The 15,612-nt window shown below is 31.1% G+C and overlaps 3 protein-coding genes across 3 annotated transcripts; all 3 read left to right on the forward strand.

Moving 5' to 3' along the window:
• The first annotated feature begins 1,847 nt into the window (after positions 1–1,847).
• Positions 1,848–5,508, forward strand: LOC111297658 (serine/threonine-protein kinase TIO-like). Its single transcript, XM_022892308.2, has 10 exons — positions 1,848–1,941; positions 2,730–2,857; positions 3,079–3,255; positions 3,608–3,709; positions 3,790–3,903; positions 3,954–4,135; positions 4,187–4,374; positions 4,471–4,685; positions 4,855–5,081; positions 5,175–5,508. The coding sequence occupies exons 1-10, from the start codon at positions 1,848–1,850 to the stop codon at positions 5,506–5,508; spliced, it is 1,761 nt and encodes a 586-aa protein (XP_022748043.2).
• Positions 5,509–5,528: 20 nt separating this feature from the next.
• Positions 5,529–9,079, forward strand: LOC149515786 (serine/threonine-protein kinase TIO-like). Its single transcript, XM_089741793.1, has 7 exons — positions 5,529–5,624; positions 5,717–5,782; positions 6,025–6,258; positions 6,758–6,901; positions 7,125–7,205; positions 8,148–8,345; positions 8,864–9,079. The coding sequence occupies exons 1-7, from the start codon at positions 5,529–5,531 to the stop codon at positions 9,077–9,079; spliced, it is 1,035 nt and encodes a 344-aa protein (XP_089597919.1).
• Positions 9,080–14,028: 4,949 nt separating this feature from the next.
• On the forward strand, positions 14,029–14,911 carry LOC111297659 (uncharacterized). The gene has a single exon (XM_089740907.1). It carries the CDS (start codon positions 14,176–14,178, stop codon positions 14,776–14,778), a length of 603 nt encoding a protein of 200 aa, XP_089597033.1. The 5' UTR covers positions 14,029–14,175; the 3' UTR covers positions 14,779–14,911.
• Positions 14,912–15,612: the final 701 nt, after the last annotated feature.

Consider the following 15,612-nt stretch of genomic DNA (forward strand, 5'->3'; position numbering starts at 1 on the left):
CTTCTAATGAAAGCTATTTAATTTCGTAACATAGTTTGCTCTACTCTGCATTTTAAGGTTAAAGATTTAAATTGATATATTCCTATAGTTATTTGTCCGACTTCTTTGTGTTTATGAAAAATAAAATTAAAATTCTTAGTATGTTTCAATGTCTAAAAGTTGATTATTTTTGCTCAAAGGGGGGAATAAGATTATTGGAATTGTGGAAAGTACTCTGAAATGTAAAATTTTGAATTCATGGTATCGTGGAGAGTGAGCCTTTAAAATCGACTGAAAAGAAGATTAAGGCCCAGATAAAACTTGAAAAAATATTTTTGATCGTATTAAAATTTTTTTTTTTTGAGATAATCTTTGTTCACTTTAATTATTGAACTCATCCATATTTTGTAGACCTAATTTTATTTTAGAGTCTAGGATAACAAAATTAATTTTAGTAAAATTAAAAATAACGATGATGATAAAATAAGTTATTATAATAATGAGATTAAAAATCGTTGTTAAACTTGATTGAAGTGAATTGACTTTTTTTATTATTAAAGCCCACAAAGATCACAAGAATTTAAAGAAGTTGGAGTAATTCCATATTCGCCTGATTATTAAAATGATTGTTGAGCTTTTAAAATTATATATCAATTATATTGTAAAATAACTAGACTCAAAATAATATAAATGAGTATTTTTATTTTTGGTATTGCATTTTAGTTTTCCTTACAAATATATCATCCATATTTGGATGACAAAATTATTCTTTAATTTTAAATTATATTCAAAACTTTTAAACCTATATTCAAATATTTATTTTTAGGAAATTTATAATTTTATTTATTTAATTTATATAAATATTTTTATTAAATATTAATAATATAAAGATAAAAATATCACCCTTGCATGGAATTAAAGAGAGTTTATTTTAATAGTTAATAAAAACTACAAAATTTAATCTTAAGTTCAAGCAGCTCTTTTCCATGCTGCATTTGTTAGAGAATGATGTCTATCTGATGATTGGTGGAACATGCACATTAACTTTTGCTCACAGATCGATGATTTTAATTCTATATTTTTTTCCGCTTTCTCCTTTTATAATTTTGCAACTGAAATTCCTAAAGTAATTTCAAACGATGTGTCCTTGTATTGTTTTGTTTATTTATTCTTTGATGTCATCATTGTTTCTTTTTGTCAGATTCCCATAATTTGCCTATGTTGTTGAGTTACTTGAATATTGTTAGTTTTGTTTGACTTACTTTTAAAACAATTGGTATAGCTAGCTTTAAACTTGTAAACTGAATTTCCTAAAGTAGTTTGAAACTTGCTCTTTTCTATTGATTTTTCGTTTTGAGGTGATCAAGGTTCTGGTTTTCTTTTTCTCATATTTGCATAATTTGTTTGCGATGTTTTGAATTCTTAGCTAAGTTTGAATTCCTTTAAACAATTGGTACATCTAGTTTTAAATTTGTGATATTTGACATGGTAAAAGAAATAAATCAGTCATTTTTCCCTTGGTGCTTCATTTGCTTTTTCGTTTGTTGTTCTTGTGCATGTTGCAACTTTTTATGTAAATATAATAAACCAAAAAAAACCCTGTTCAGTAAGGGGTCAAAGCCTTGAAGATGAAGCAACTGATTCTCTATAGAGAAATTTGTCCTCTCTTCACTCTGAAAATAATAGAATCTTAACCAAATATTATTAAATTCAATCTTGTTGTCTCTAGTGTTAGTGTTCTTTAGCTTTATTATCTTTCCTGTAGTTGATTTTCTCTATAAATTTCATTGTTCTGACATATTATGAATTATATATCTCTCCAGGTAACCAAGCTTTAGACAGATTAGAAAATAACTCCCGCACAGTTAATGGCGCACAAATTATTGGTCAGGATACTGAAGCATTGGCATTTGTTTTGTTGCCAATCAAAAGATGGTCAGAAGGACCACAAAATGGTTGCAGGTAACCTTGAGTTTTATGGATCATTTCATTTGTATTTTCTAACTTGATTGCTTGTTGTTTGTTAGTTATTACTCAAATGCAACTTTATTTTCTTCTTTTTCCTATGTAGCAAAACATATTCAAAGTCGGTTGGCTATTTCCTTTGGGTTGCCTGCTGAGAATATGACCAGATTCCATTTCAAGACAATTTTTTGGCTTAGATATGAATGTGAAATTGCTAAGAATGGTTTATGATAAATCTAAACTGTTATATCTCTTTTTGTGAGTGTTCTATCACAAATTTATTATAGATTCACAAATTGGCTGTTTTCGAGGCCTTTATTTTGGACACAGTTTTGGTAACTAGTTTCTCTTTCATGTTGGCTGAGTTTTTTTTTTTTTTTTTTTAATCTTTTTTGCAGCAGTCCCTACCATGATTTAGAAACTAAGACTTATGTATGTATGCTAAGCAGTTAAAACTGAACCAGAAAAGGGGCAAAAGAGGTGGTACTTAGTGGAACATTTAACTAATAACAATCAGCATAAAAAAGAAAGTGTAACTAATTCCACTCTGGAAGTAAAATACTTAGTATTTGCAAGCATTATGTTAGATTTATTTCTCAATTTCTCATTTTCTCCAATTGGTGATTGTTGTAACCATCCTTACCAAGTTGTGTTGATAAGCACTAGATTCCAGGATGAAATTCACGCATTAAAATGGCATAGGATAAAACTGACAATGCATGTCCACGACTCCTAGGGATGCATTCATACATTATCAATGAAATAAAACAATTGGAAAAATATAGTTATTGCCAAGTCTTTAACCACAAAACTCAAAGATTTCAAGACCAAGAAGCAGGACTGGGAAGCTGGAATTATAATTCATGTTCATCATGGTGCAGTTAGGGCAATGGTTTGTTTCATGATGGTTCAGGTAGATTTTCTTGAAAGATAAAGCTTGTAATATTTTTATCAAATTTATTTACCAGAGTTATTATTTTGGGAGGTTGGGTATAATGTTGCTCTGCCATTTGGTCATTTTGTTTTACACTATTCAGTGTTGCTGAATTATTCTATACTCAATATAAAATTCCTTGAATTGAGTACCAGATATCTGTTGATGCTTTCTTGAAGTCAGTTCTCATTTTAACTTAGTTCTACAGGGGTCATGTTCTCCATTCAAGTCAGTCATTGAGAATTCTTTCAAATTTAGTTGCGGCTGGTGCCCTACATTCTGGAGGAATTATTGACGAAATAATGTGTGAACTTCTTAATTTCACTGTGATTTTAGTTGGTTTGATATCATCTGGTGTTAATGAGTTAGTAGCAAAGGTAAACAACAAATTTCTGACCCCATTTCTAGCACCGATGTATTATGTGCCATGCTAACTTCGCCTTTGGTTTTATGAATAAAATTAGCCATGCTCATGATTATTCTGATTTTGGAGATGCCCGTCCAATTTTTTGTAACTATAAGCATGCTGCTTCCTCCAGGCTCCAGTTTTCACATTGTTTTCTTTTCTGCAATTGTGTTGAACTTTCTCTACTGATTTTCTGAAAACTAATGACTTTATCATGAAAGTTATTGAAGAGCCATGCGAACATTGACCATTAAACCATTTACAAAGTCAAATGCTCCTTTCTATTATTATATCTAGCTGAAGCTTCTCTAGTAACTTTGCAGAGTTTTTCAGTTATTAAAATGCTGTTGGCAGAAAATAATGGAAGTGGTGTTGCCAATTCATATTTCAAGCACTGGTTTGTCCTGGTTGAAATTTTCCCACAGGTTTAATTTTCTGTGGTTTATATTGGTCTCTGCCAACAACTCAGAAACCTTATCCAAGCTCCCTCATTTTGTGTGTATAGGTTGTTGGCCACATTGAAGATGCCTCTGGGACAGTTTTCTCGGAGTCTTGTGCGTGCATCACAACTATTTTAGCTGGAGTAGCTCAGGGTCTTAGAGCATATACTTTGAATCAGGTTTCTAAGGGAATCTCTTTCCCTCTGTGGTGAATGAAACATCGAAACAGATTTTGGACCATACTGTGACGTCCTGTTTGGTGGACCATTTGTGTTTATGTTTGGCAACTTCGGGCTCAAATCTTAGTTCTGGATCCACATATATGCTGCATGCTGTTTGTGAAGCATGTAGGGCTATCTGGTCATTGATGGACGCTCTAGAAATTCTTTTTGTGAAGGAAAATCCCAATTTGTTTCCCTTGAATGCTTTGAGGAGTCATTCTTTGGTTTGACTTGACATCAGAGATCATGCTCGATGTTTGCTGGCTGGAGAATCAGCAAAAGTTCTGGATGCAGTAACTATGGCATTTGTCAGATCAAAAGCTGTGCAGTTTGCTTTAGTCCATTGCCTTCATGAACGTGTAGAGCCAGCACTATCTGCTGCTATTCTGGTATTTCTTCACGTTTCTGAAAATTCTTCCATGCTGAGGAGCAGCTAAAGACTTAATTATAATTTATTTATGTCCTGATTTGGTTGCCTAGTGTTGCATAATATATTACATATATTTATTTCTTAACTTGTTTCAGATTTGTCAAGATGTTGCCTCCACAATGGAATTATCCCGACTGTTCTATGTGGCCTTCCCAATTCCCTGCATGTTACTACTGTTGTTAGTGGTGGAGCGGATGGAACCATTGTTTCAGAGATATTCTCTATATTATCTTTATGTTCATCATTAATCAAAGATGCACAACCTGAGACATCTAACTTGAAGTGTAAAAAAAGCAATCCGCCTGTCTTGGTTCTGCATTCGTACCTTCTCCTTGCTACAAGTGCTCAATGTTTAAAGTCTACTGGAAGAAATTCTGCTTTATTTATGCTTACAACCTCCCCAAAGAAGCAACTCTCTCGACTTTCAATCCTTGCTCACCGTTGTTTCTTATAATGATACAACTATAACTTCATTACAGCCTCATTCTGCATCAGCCATGCTGGCTCTTGCTTCCATTCTTTCACTTGAAGGTGGACTGTCCGTTGAGTCTTCCATATCTGAAATTTCGATGCCCTTGATTCCTCAAACTAGCACACTTTGTGATCACCTTAAAATTTCATCAGACAGTGAAATTGAAGTTGGCCCTAAGAAGCCTAAAGTGGTTCTCTCATACTGGCATGGTCTTAGGGATGAATGTGTAGGCTTGTTATAATTCAAACTAAAATGGGGAGGACCATTGGCTGTAAAACAATTGATTTCAAGTGGTGTCCCTTTGCTTCTTATTAATTTGTTGGCCAGCAACCATTCAAGCGCTTCAAGTCAAGGAGTTGGTGGCCCAAATAGTGGAGTTGGCTTATCCCCTATAGGGGTTGTATGGGCAGTTTCATCAGTATGTCAGTGCCTTTCAGGTGTAGTTTTAACCTTTCGCCAAACTTTGCTCTGCAGTGAACATGTGAAACTCATCTACACTTTGATATCTGCTGTTCATCTCAAGCTTGTGAGGTCCTGGTTTGGGCCTGGTGGAGGGAAGGATGGAGTCAGAGATGTAATAAATGCAGTAATTGATTTCTTAGCGTTTCCTTTGGTTGCTGTACAAAATGCTACTGGGTTGCCACTTGCTACTACTTTGTAAATAGCGGGTTCATTCTCAACATGGGCTCAGCTGCTTGGAAAGTATGCGTGGAAGACAAGGACATGGTGAAAGCAATTGAGGAAGATATGGGGAAATATATTAAAATCCTCCTGGAGGTTAGATCCTATCCCTTTCTTTTCTGGACCATAGGTTGGCATCGGAAGGCTGTTCTCTTGCCTGCTTTCTTGTAATCAATGAGTTTTTCTAGCTGAATGGTTCTTGGTTAAAAGGAGGCAGTTTAGAACTGGCATCTGGCTGTTTAGTGCACAAGACTGTCTGCACTGCTTTAAATAAGCAACTTATTAACTTTCTAGAGATTGATTCTTTTATCTTTAAGTGCTCTTTGCGCTCTCAATCCAAAAAAAAAAAAAAAGATCATGTAAAACAGCACACCTTTGATGAGTATGTCTTCTTTTCCGGTCTTAGTTTTGATGTGAATGATGCTTAAGGCACCAAGATGGCCTCAAGGTATTGGAAGCCTATGCTTTCTCATCTATTATCTTCTGAAATTCTCAGGTGGGAGTACCTGGCATCATTATTCGTTGTTTGGAACAACTAAAGTCAAAGGATCTGGGAAGGCCTGTTGCCTTTCTTGCCAAAATGATAGGACATCGACCACTTGCAGTTCAACTTGTTAGAAAAGAGTTGTCGAATCCAAATAGAATGAGATGGTTGCTTGATTCTTCAAGTCCAAAAGAAGCCACGCTGGACACCCTGATGATTGTTTCTGATGTAGCTCGCATGGATAAGGTCAGGTTATGTTTTCATCAAATAGTTTCTGCTGCATCATGAGATGTGGAAGTTAACATAGGTCCCTTCAATAGTTAAATTTAGCTTTCTAAAACAGTGCTTGAAACTTGTTTTCCAGAATTCAATGAACGGCTCAGCTACCAACTTAACATGAAAACTTTTTTCATATTTGAGCAGTCTTATAAAGTTGATCTTGTAATTTTCTATTTGAAGCTTTGTTTTGATAATGGTGCCTTTTCTTGCCATGGCCGAGTTCTTAATCTTTCATTTCCTTCGCAATCATCATGTGTGATCTAAGTTTAATTCCTCAAATTATTTAATTGATTCCTTTCCTCCATTGTACCTTTTTTTTGTTTGATTTACGGCTTTTCTTCAACGAGATGGAAATGACTGTTGTCTCCCACGAAATTTGTGGTCTTTTAGATGCCCTTTAAAGAGAGATGAGCCAGTACTAAGCCCATGGTCTGACTAATGAATTTTGGATAATGTGATCATGCAGGGTTTCCATGAATTCATTAATGGAGCTTCGATTTTAGATAGTCTGCGGGGCTTTCTCACACATGAAGATCCCAAAGTCCGAGCCAAAGCTTCCAATGCTCTAGGCAACATGTGTCGCTATAGCGCATACTTTTATGCTGCACTGGTAAGTGCTAAACCATAGATTGTTTTGTGCCAGCTGAACTGAATAGGAACCATTATTCAATAATATTTTGTCAACGTTTTACAATTCATTACTTGGACTTTGGAAACTATGTTGGAGATAAACATCGTATGGTTGTTGGTCATTGAACACAAGCACCATCTGACAAATTATGTTGCAGGCTATATCAGTTATCTGATTCTCACTGACCGACATAATGCTGTAGGCAAGACATCAGATCATTGGGCTCCTTATTGATCGATGTGCTGATCCAGACGGACGAACAAGGAAATTTGCATGTTTAGGGGTAAGATCTGTTCTTAACTATTAGGAAATTGAGTCAATTACAAATTTTTTATGTGAATTTCAAGAAAATATATAAATTGATATTTAAAAAAGTAAAATGTAAAATTTTTATTTTGAATTTTTAAATTTTGTATCATGTTAATTTAAACTCTAATCTCGATAATTATATCAACTTATATATGAGGCATTTGATAAATATTATCAAGTTGTATTCACAATACATATTATCAACATCTTTTTTAATATAAATTTAAAAATATATATTTTCACTTAAACTGTAAGAATTGTTTACAATTGGTGAATTATTATTTATCCAATGGTATTCACATAAAGTTTTTACAAAATATTTAATACTTTTAGGCCATATTTAATGTATAAGATTGGCTTTTATCTAAAAAAAAGGATAGAATTAAAAAGAGTATTAATTATCTTCTTGATATAAGATGCTTTAATCCTTTCAAAGTGAAAAGGATAATTTTTAATCAATGGAATTGAACTTACATGTTTTATTATATTTTAAAAAATTACATCAATAATTTAAATTATATAAATTTTAAGAAAAGATAATTTTAATCAATAAATAAAATTATTTTATTATAATTTAATTCTATTTATAATATCATTTTATTTTATCATAATTTTATATATTAAATATACTCTTATTTAACAAATAATATGCAAATAATAAAATTATACTAGTCAGAAGTTATATAGGCAAATTAGTTAATAATATTAAATTTTAGTTTAAAATAATAATTATTTAAAAATTTAAGGTGCAAATTTTACATTTTATTTTTTTACATGATATTTTGTACATCTTCTCAAAATTCAAGTATTAAAATTATAATTAACTCTAAGAAATAGTAGCAGCACCATGTCTTTGGCTCTGTTGCTATGGCATAAATGCATGTAACTTGCAGCTGCCTATTAATTCTCTCCTCAGATTGGGAATGCGTCCTGCCATAATGATACGTTGTACGAACAACTCAGAAGATCCATACCTCAACTGGCAAAACTGTTGCTTTCAGCAGAGGAAGACAAGACTAAAGTAAATGCTGCAGGTGCACTGGGTAATCTTGTACGCAACTCGAACAAGCTGTGCGAAGAATCATCACCGGGGAAGCCATGCAGGTGTGTTGACGTAGTGCATTAATCATAGTTATTTGACAATAATACATCAAACAAACTCTGCGAAGCAGTGCCGAACTTTTAGATTAGACCCCCAAGAAGACATTTTTTAGTCATTTAAGTAACATTTGGTTTCAATGACGTGAATGCTTTTCAATTTTTTCTTGTGGAAAAACCGTTTTACATAACTTAATTTCTTAAATGGATATGGATGCAATGCCAAACATGGTTTATTATATATTGTGACTGCAATAGCAACAGAATTTACAATTTATTATCATGATTTAACAAGTCATATTTTTATATCGTATTTATTTTATATTAAATATATATAAAATATAAAAATTATTATATTAAATTTGTGTCGACGTATTAAAACAAAACACATTGTTTTTATGCCAAACTTATATACTGTTTTGGTTAAAATTCTAAATCATGTTGTTTTTATAATTTTTGTGTCATTTAACATTGCCATATAATACTGATTACGGATTTCTGCTTGCCTTTTTTTTTCTTCCTTCTTATTGGCAGGCTTTATTAAAACTGGTAGCTGACTGTTCCGTAGTTGCTTTAAACGCAAGCAATATTAATGAGTCACCTCTAGGAATAGCTCTTCTTTCCCTGGGAAAGATGTGTGCATATCCACATTGCCGACTGTTCCTCCGTTCATCAGGGTTGTTCCCTCCGGCAATCCCCAGAACCAAGCATTGCAAAGCTTGCCGTAGCAATCGTCAGCAAAATTACTGATACATGAAATCTGAAGGTAAAAACTATTGATGGTCATTTCTTTTGACCTCACCAACTTGATTTACACTAAATCAAGATTCCTATTTCTCCCTTTGGGCTTTCATTCTCGCATAAAATTCTCGTCTCTGTAATTCAAAATGTAGGAGAAGTTTTTACTAATGAATCCATAATCAAAATCATTCCATTATGAATCCCTTTTTCGATGAAGGCATCGGGTTTCTAAATTCTCATAGGGACCCTTGGAATTCCTTTAGTTTTTGGTCAGTAAAGTTGAGTCTTAAAGAGAACATTGAAAATGGTGAATAATCATAATCTTGTGATTGCAGAAATATTTTGAGCTATACATACTGCAAATATATATTAGAGCTAATTTGAATTGAGAAAAATATAAGAAAAAATCGTTTAAAATGATTTGGATGTGTAACATAAATCTATTTGTACGATAATTACAAGAAATGAATTTTTAAAATTTTTAGAGATAAATTACAAAAGATGTATTTTGGTATTTCATATAGGTAACCTCATAAATAAGAAATAAAAATTTAATTTGTTATTATTGTATATTCTGTATATACAAATCAACTGACATAAATTTTTTTAATTATTAATTTTAATGGATCTAAAAGTTAAGATTAAACTTTTTTTTTATTTTAACTTGCTTTCTCATCTTTGGATCTATTAAAATCTAGTAATCCCTCATTTATATACATATATATATATATATATATATATTAGTATTATAATGCATGAAGTTATTGTCCATTCAAGCTTGTAAGAATATGTATTTTTTTTTTTCCTAGAGAAAAACATGACTGTTTCATCTCACACTAACGTAGGTTTTCGGTACTGCCATCGCTTTGATGCATTCACCCGTCGGCAGGTTAGGGTCAGACAATCGTTTTTTGTGACCCTGAAGTCCTGTTCCCAACTGATGTTAGCTTAGCCAGAAAGCAATCCGCCTTGTTATGTCAAATTGCCAAATGACTTTGGCTTGGTGTTGTTTAATAAACCGAATAAAATTTAACTTTAAATGTTAAAATTTTAATCTTAAAATGTTTAAGTACGAATTTTTTATATATAATTAATTTATATTAAATAATAATAAGGTTAGGTAATGTTCAGTGCAATTTGTTTCTTATGCTTTTTTTTAGAAAAAAAGTGGATTATTAGCAGATTCGGCACTATACAGGATTATAATATCTATTGATCATGTGATTCAATTTCATTATAACTATTAGGTATATGGATTAGGTGTGTCAATTTTTTTTGGTACAAAATGTAAAGAGTTGTAGGTTTGAAAATTAAAATTAAAATTTATTAAATATTATTTTTTAAAATAATTGTATTAATTAATTAAATTAAGTTTTAAATTTAGGTATACGATTTGTCCATCATAATTATCATTTGATATCATGTTAACAAATTAGGTCTATGGTAATTAATAGAATGAAAATGTAAATATATTTAAAATATATTTTAATTTTAATTTTAATTAATGACAAGAAGGCAATCTAAAACATTCGGGTGAATTTGGGTTTTAAATTAGTTGATTCATTTAATTATTTTTTAAAAAGAATGATATTTAGTAACTTTAAAATTTAAATTTCAATATTTATAATTATTTATCTATTCCAGATTACGATCTCAATTATATAAAAAATATATATGTTTAGACATAATAAATTAATAATACATCATCTTAATTTTCCTTTTTTCTTTTACGTTATCAAAAATTTAATTTGATTACTAAAATTACAAGTCCAACACTTAATGGACAAATCAAATAATTGTTGGCATCTCAATTTTTGTATGCTTTCTTGATTATCAGCTTAATTCATTTGTAAATAATTTTCTTCCCAATGGATTATAAAATAACTGAGTTCATACTTAAGGTGTCTGAGCAATATTTGATGCATCAAAAATTAGCTATAACTATAAAGTTAAAGTTTTCACTTTATCAATTAGTTATGTAATTTACACAAGTTTAGGTGTTATCTTTCATTATTATTCTTGGACATCTACATCAACCCATTATCATTTTAAGGATATATGATGTTTTTAAACAAGGTGTGAATCCAAATCCAATGGATAAGTATAGAATCTTAAAATCTATTGAAAGAGTTGGTAAACCAAAAAAAATAAATAATAATAATAACCCACTAATCAAGATTCCTCATGAACATAATGCTTGCCACTAAATCCTTCACCTTCCATAATGCCTTCCACTGCATCTTTAGCCATTAACATCACCAATTCAAACTAGACTATAATCTAGATAAAGTTGAAAAGATTTAGGAAAAAAAACTAAATAATCCGACTTTTTTAAAATCAAAACAGCTTAAAATTTTATAATTTATATTAAAGTGATGTTATTCTATATTTATTTTTTTATGATTTATTTTATCTTTATTAAATATTAAATTTCTTACGATTTTATATTCAAATTGGATCTGTATACTTATTACTAATTGATTTTACATTAAATATTTAATATGATATTAAAATTAAAATTCTGTTCTATTGTTCTTTCTCAGTACTTTTACCTGTTATCCCTTTAGAATAGCATTGTGAAATGGATGGTTGGAATTTATAAAACGAGAGAAGACCTTTCTAGATTATGTAGCTAATATGACATGTAAAAAAAAATAAATTGATACTCCAAAATTGAACAATCTAGGCATCTCAACCTCTATAGAGATATGTAACTAAATCTTTGTGCAAAAATTAGTTAAGTGCTGAGTGGCTGTAATTCATTCAAAGAATAGTCTGAAATTGACTCATTGTATTTGGATCGATGAGTATAATGGGTAGAATGCCAAGACTGAAAGCAAATGGCAAGCAAGCATGATAGAAAATAGGGGCATATTGGTAGCCAAAGCAATGTAAAATGACAGTTGTCAACCTAACGTATATATATTAAGAAAGAGGACAATTCCACTACCTATTCTAAGAGAGGGGGAATTTGGGTAGGTGAGTTTGTGTGTGTATATATTTAAAGCCTTTGATTTTTAGGTATCCCAAAAATATAATGTATCGAATATGACCAACACCATGATATCATCATTCTTGATCCGCGTAGGGCTACAAGGTCTTGAAACATCCCTCTTTTCAATTTGGATTTTTTATAGGATTAAAATATTATTTGAAGTTTTGCCATTTATATATATATATATATAAAATACAGATAATTAATGGACGTTGAGTCAAGTGATAAGAGAGTTTATTTTTCTTTTATTGTTTCAAATTTAAATTTGTTAAAAAATTATAAAATAATAATTTTTTATGAATTCATTAAGTTTGACAAACATCCCTCTTTTCAATTTGGATTTTTTATAAGATTAAAATATTATTTGAAGTTTTGCCATTTATATATATATATATATATATATATATATAAAATACAGATAATTAATGGACGTTGGGTCAAGTGACAAGAGAGTTTATTTTTCTTTTATTGTTTCGAATTTAAATTCGTTAAAAAATTATAAAATAATAATATTTTTATGAATTCATTAAGTTTGACATAAATTAATTTATTTAAATCGATATAAAAAATGAAAAGATAACTCTATCATCAACAAGTGAGGGACCGAATATTCAAAAACTATACATATATATATATATACATATTTACATTCTAGAACGCCATGTGTTTATCATTTAGTTTTCAGTTTTAAACATGTTTTAGTGGCCATTATAATCATTTGTTTATCAAGATTATACTTGATCATTAACAGTTATTAGTGCCTGATTGATGAGGTTGTTAAAAACATCGAAATTACATTCTACATTACTTGATTTTTATATGTGGCACGACCATGACAAGTATAAATTGTTTAGCAAACTATGTAATGAGGTAAAACATGCTTTATTACTATTTAGAGCAAATTACATATTTGATCCTCTAATTTTTTTGATATTTTTTATTTGGGTAATTGAACTTTAGAAAACAACATTTTAGCCACTAACCTTTATGAGTTTTGTTGTTTTAATCATTCAGTATTTTAAAGACAATGAATCTTTAACCTGAAATTTCTTATCACTTCGTTGTCAAGTTTATAATGAATTTCTAGTCGATATGATGATGACATATATCAAGTGAAAGATCTATAATTTGAGTCACCAAAACTGCAATACTTGTAATGGTCAAAAAATTTTATTTTTAGAATTACATAACATAAAAAATTGACATATTGAGTGACCAAAATGTAATTTACTCAATTATGTACAACAAAAAAAAAAGGGAGTATCACGTTTTTGTACAATCTCATAGCCTCTTGTCTTACCATTTAGCCTATTAAGAGAAATAATAATAATAATAAAGGAGGGCAATTCTGGGATGTTAGAATGAGTCTAATTTTCTGTTAATCTAAGTGATAGCAAAATCATAACTTACAAAGACAACTTCACATTGTATTATTACAATTAATTATTTCATAATTTTACAGAAAAGATTGCAAAATATAAAAAGGAGTAATTCGTTGTGAATGTCACGATTTAAATTTTAAATTTGTTGGATAAAATTTTGATTGTATTAATCTTAAATTTTGAGCTCAAATTAATTATTTGATTGTTATGATGTAATTAAAGATTTGTGGTGCATAGGAAGTTCATGCACCCAACCCAATTCGGCATCCAAATATGAACAGAGAACAGAAGACAAAAAAAAAAAAAAGAAAAATGAAAAATAAATGCATCCTCAATTAGTGCAATTCCCAAAGTATATATTTTTATAGGACCTTAAGTCAAAAGTGGTATAGAATCAAAATTTAATACTGAAATTGCATGCAGAAACAAGACAGCAGTCCACCATCACTGCCAACTACACCACTAACAATCCCAAGAGCAAGAGCAGGAGACACGTTCTCCCAATCGTCATCATCATCTGATCTCTAACTTCTTTTAGTGATAGAAGCAGCTAGAATTTCAGTTTAAAGGTTTCTTTTTTTCTCCTTTGCTGTTGCAATGCCTATAAATAGAGACCCTGGCTTTTAGCCTTTTTTTCAACCAAAGCAAGGCTTGTTAATTTTTCTGGTATTGTGAGTGGGAATATATATGCATTGATTTTAAAGCTACATTAAGCGAGCTTCAAAATAATGAGGAGTTCAAGGGTTATCGGTGCTGCATTCTTGGTTTTGCTTCTTGTGGACTTGGCCTTTGCAACTAGGCCATTTAACGCTGTTGGAAAAGGAGGAGGAGGTGGTGGAGGAGGAGGAAGTGGTGGAGGTGGGGGTGGTGCCAATGGTTTGGGGTCAGGTTTTGGATATGGTTCAGGGTATGGTTCTGGAAGTGGCTCCGGGTATGGTTCAGGAGCTTATGGTAGTGGAGGTGGGGGTGGAGGTGGTGGTGGTGGCGGAGGAGGTGGTGGAGGTGGCTTTGGACCAGGCAGTGGGTCTGGGTCTGGATATGGGTCCGGACATGGGTCTGGTAGTGGGACAGGAGGTGGTGGAGGTGGCGGTGGTGGTAGAGGAGGTGGTGGTGGTGGAGGTGGAGGCAATGGAGGAGGAGGTGGGTCAGGCTATGGATCTGGATCTGGGTATGGAAGTGGGTCTGGATATGGAAACGGTGGTGGTAGAGGTGGAGGAGGTGGAGAAGGTGGAGGTGGTGGTGGTGGCAGTCGCAATGGTTCAGGCTATGGCAGTGGATCTGGCTATGGTTCAGGGTATGGCAGTGGTGGAGATGATGATTACTCACCATAAATATATTCTATTTAGGCAGAGGTATAGACAAAAAATCTGTCATTTGTAATTTTGAAAATAAAATTGCAATGTCACTGCAGGCATTTGCATGGAGTACGTTGCTACATAAAATGATTCGTTAAGAGTTCAAGTCTTTTGTAAGGCTAAATATGACATCATTTTATGTGTCATTATAATTATTATTATTATTAGTGTATCATCGTCAATATAATAATAACAATAATATTCTATTTAACTTCTTAAACCTAGTTTAAGATTGCCATTGAAAGTATTTTGTTTCATCTTCAATACTCAACAACAAAAAAATTGTAACTTTTCAATCTAAAAAATAATGTTCAAACCAAAATAAAAGAACTCTTGTTTTTTAGTGAAAAAGTGTGTTTAAGATAAAAAAAAGTATTATGTTATCTTATATTTTTAATAGTTTATTATTTTATAAATATTTTTTAGATATTTCAATTATTTTTAATATTTTTTCATATTAATATTAAACAATTAAATTTTTTAACCATAACTTTTTCACTTCACTTTTTAAATGAACTTTTTTCAATCCAAAATTTTTTAATCGCATCGGCAGTATTAGATTAATCCAAAATATGTTTAGGGATGTCTAATTGTAGAATCTTTCATTCCTAATCATTGTTTTCTTCCTATGACTTGACTTAAATTTAAAGATTCTTAAACCTTGATTTGAGATAAGCCCGTCCATTTAATTTACAAATATTATTAAAATATTTTATGTTCATATTTTAATATTTTAAAAGATATTTTAAACTAAAATTAAATAAAATAATTATAAATATTTTATGTTAACATTTCAACCTTTGGTGTTTC

The sequence above is a fragment of the Durio zibethinus genome, chromosome 12, assembly GCF_047325235.1.
Source record: "Durio zibethinus cultivar Kanyao isolate XHJ-2024 chromosome 12, ASM4732523v1, whole genome shotgun sequence".
Taxonomy (NCBI): domain Eukaryota; kingdom Viridiplantae; phylum Streptophyta; class Magnoliopsida; order Malvales; family Malvaceae; genus Durio; species Durio zibethinus.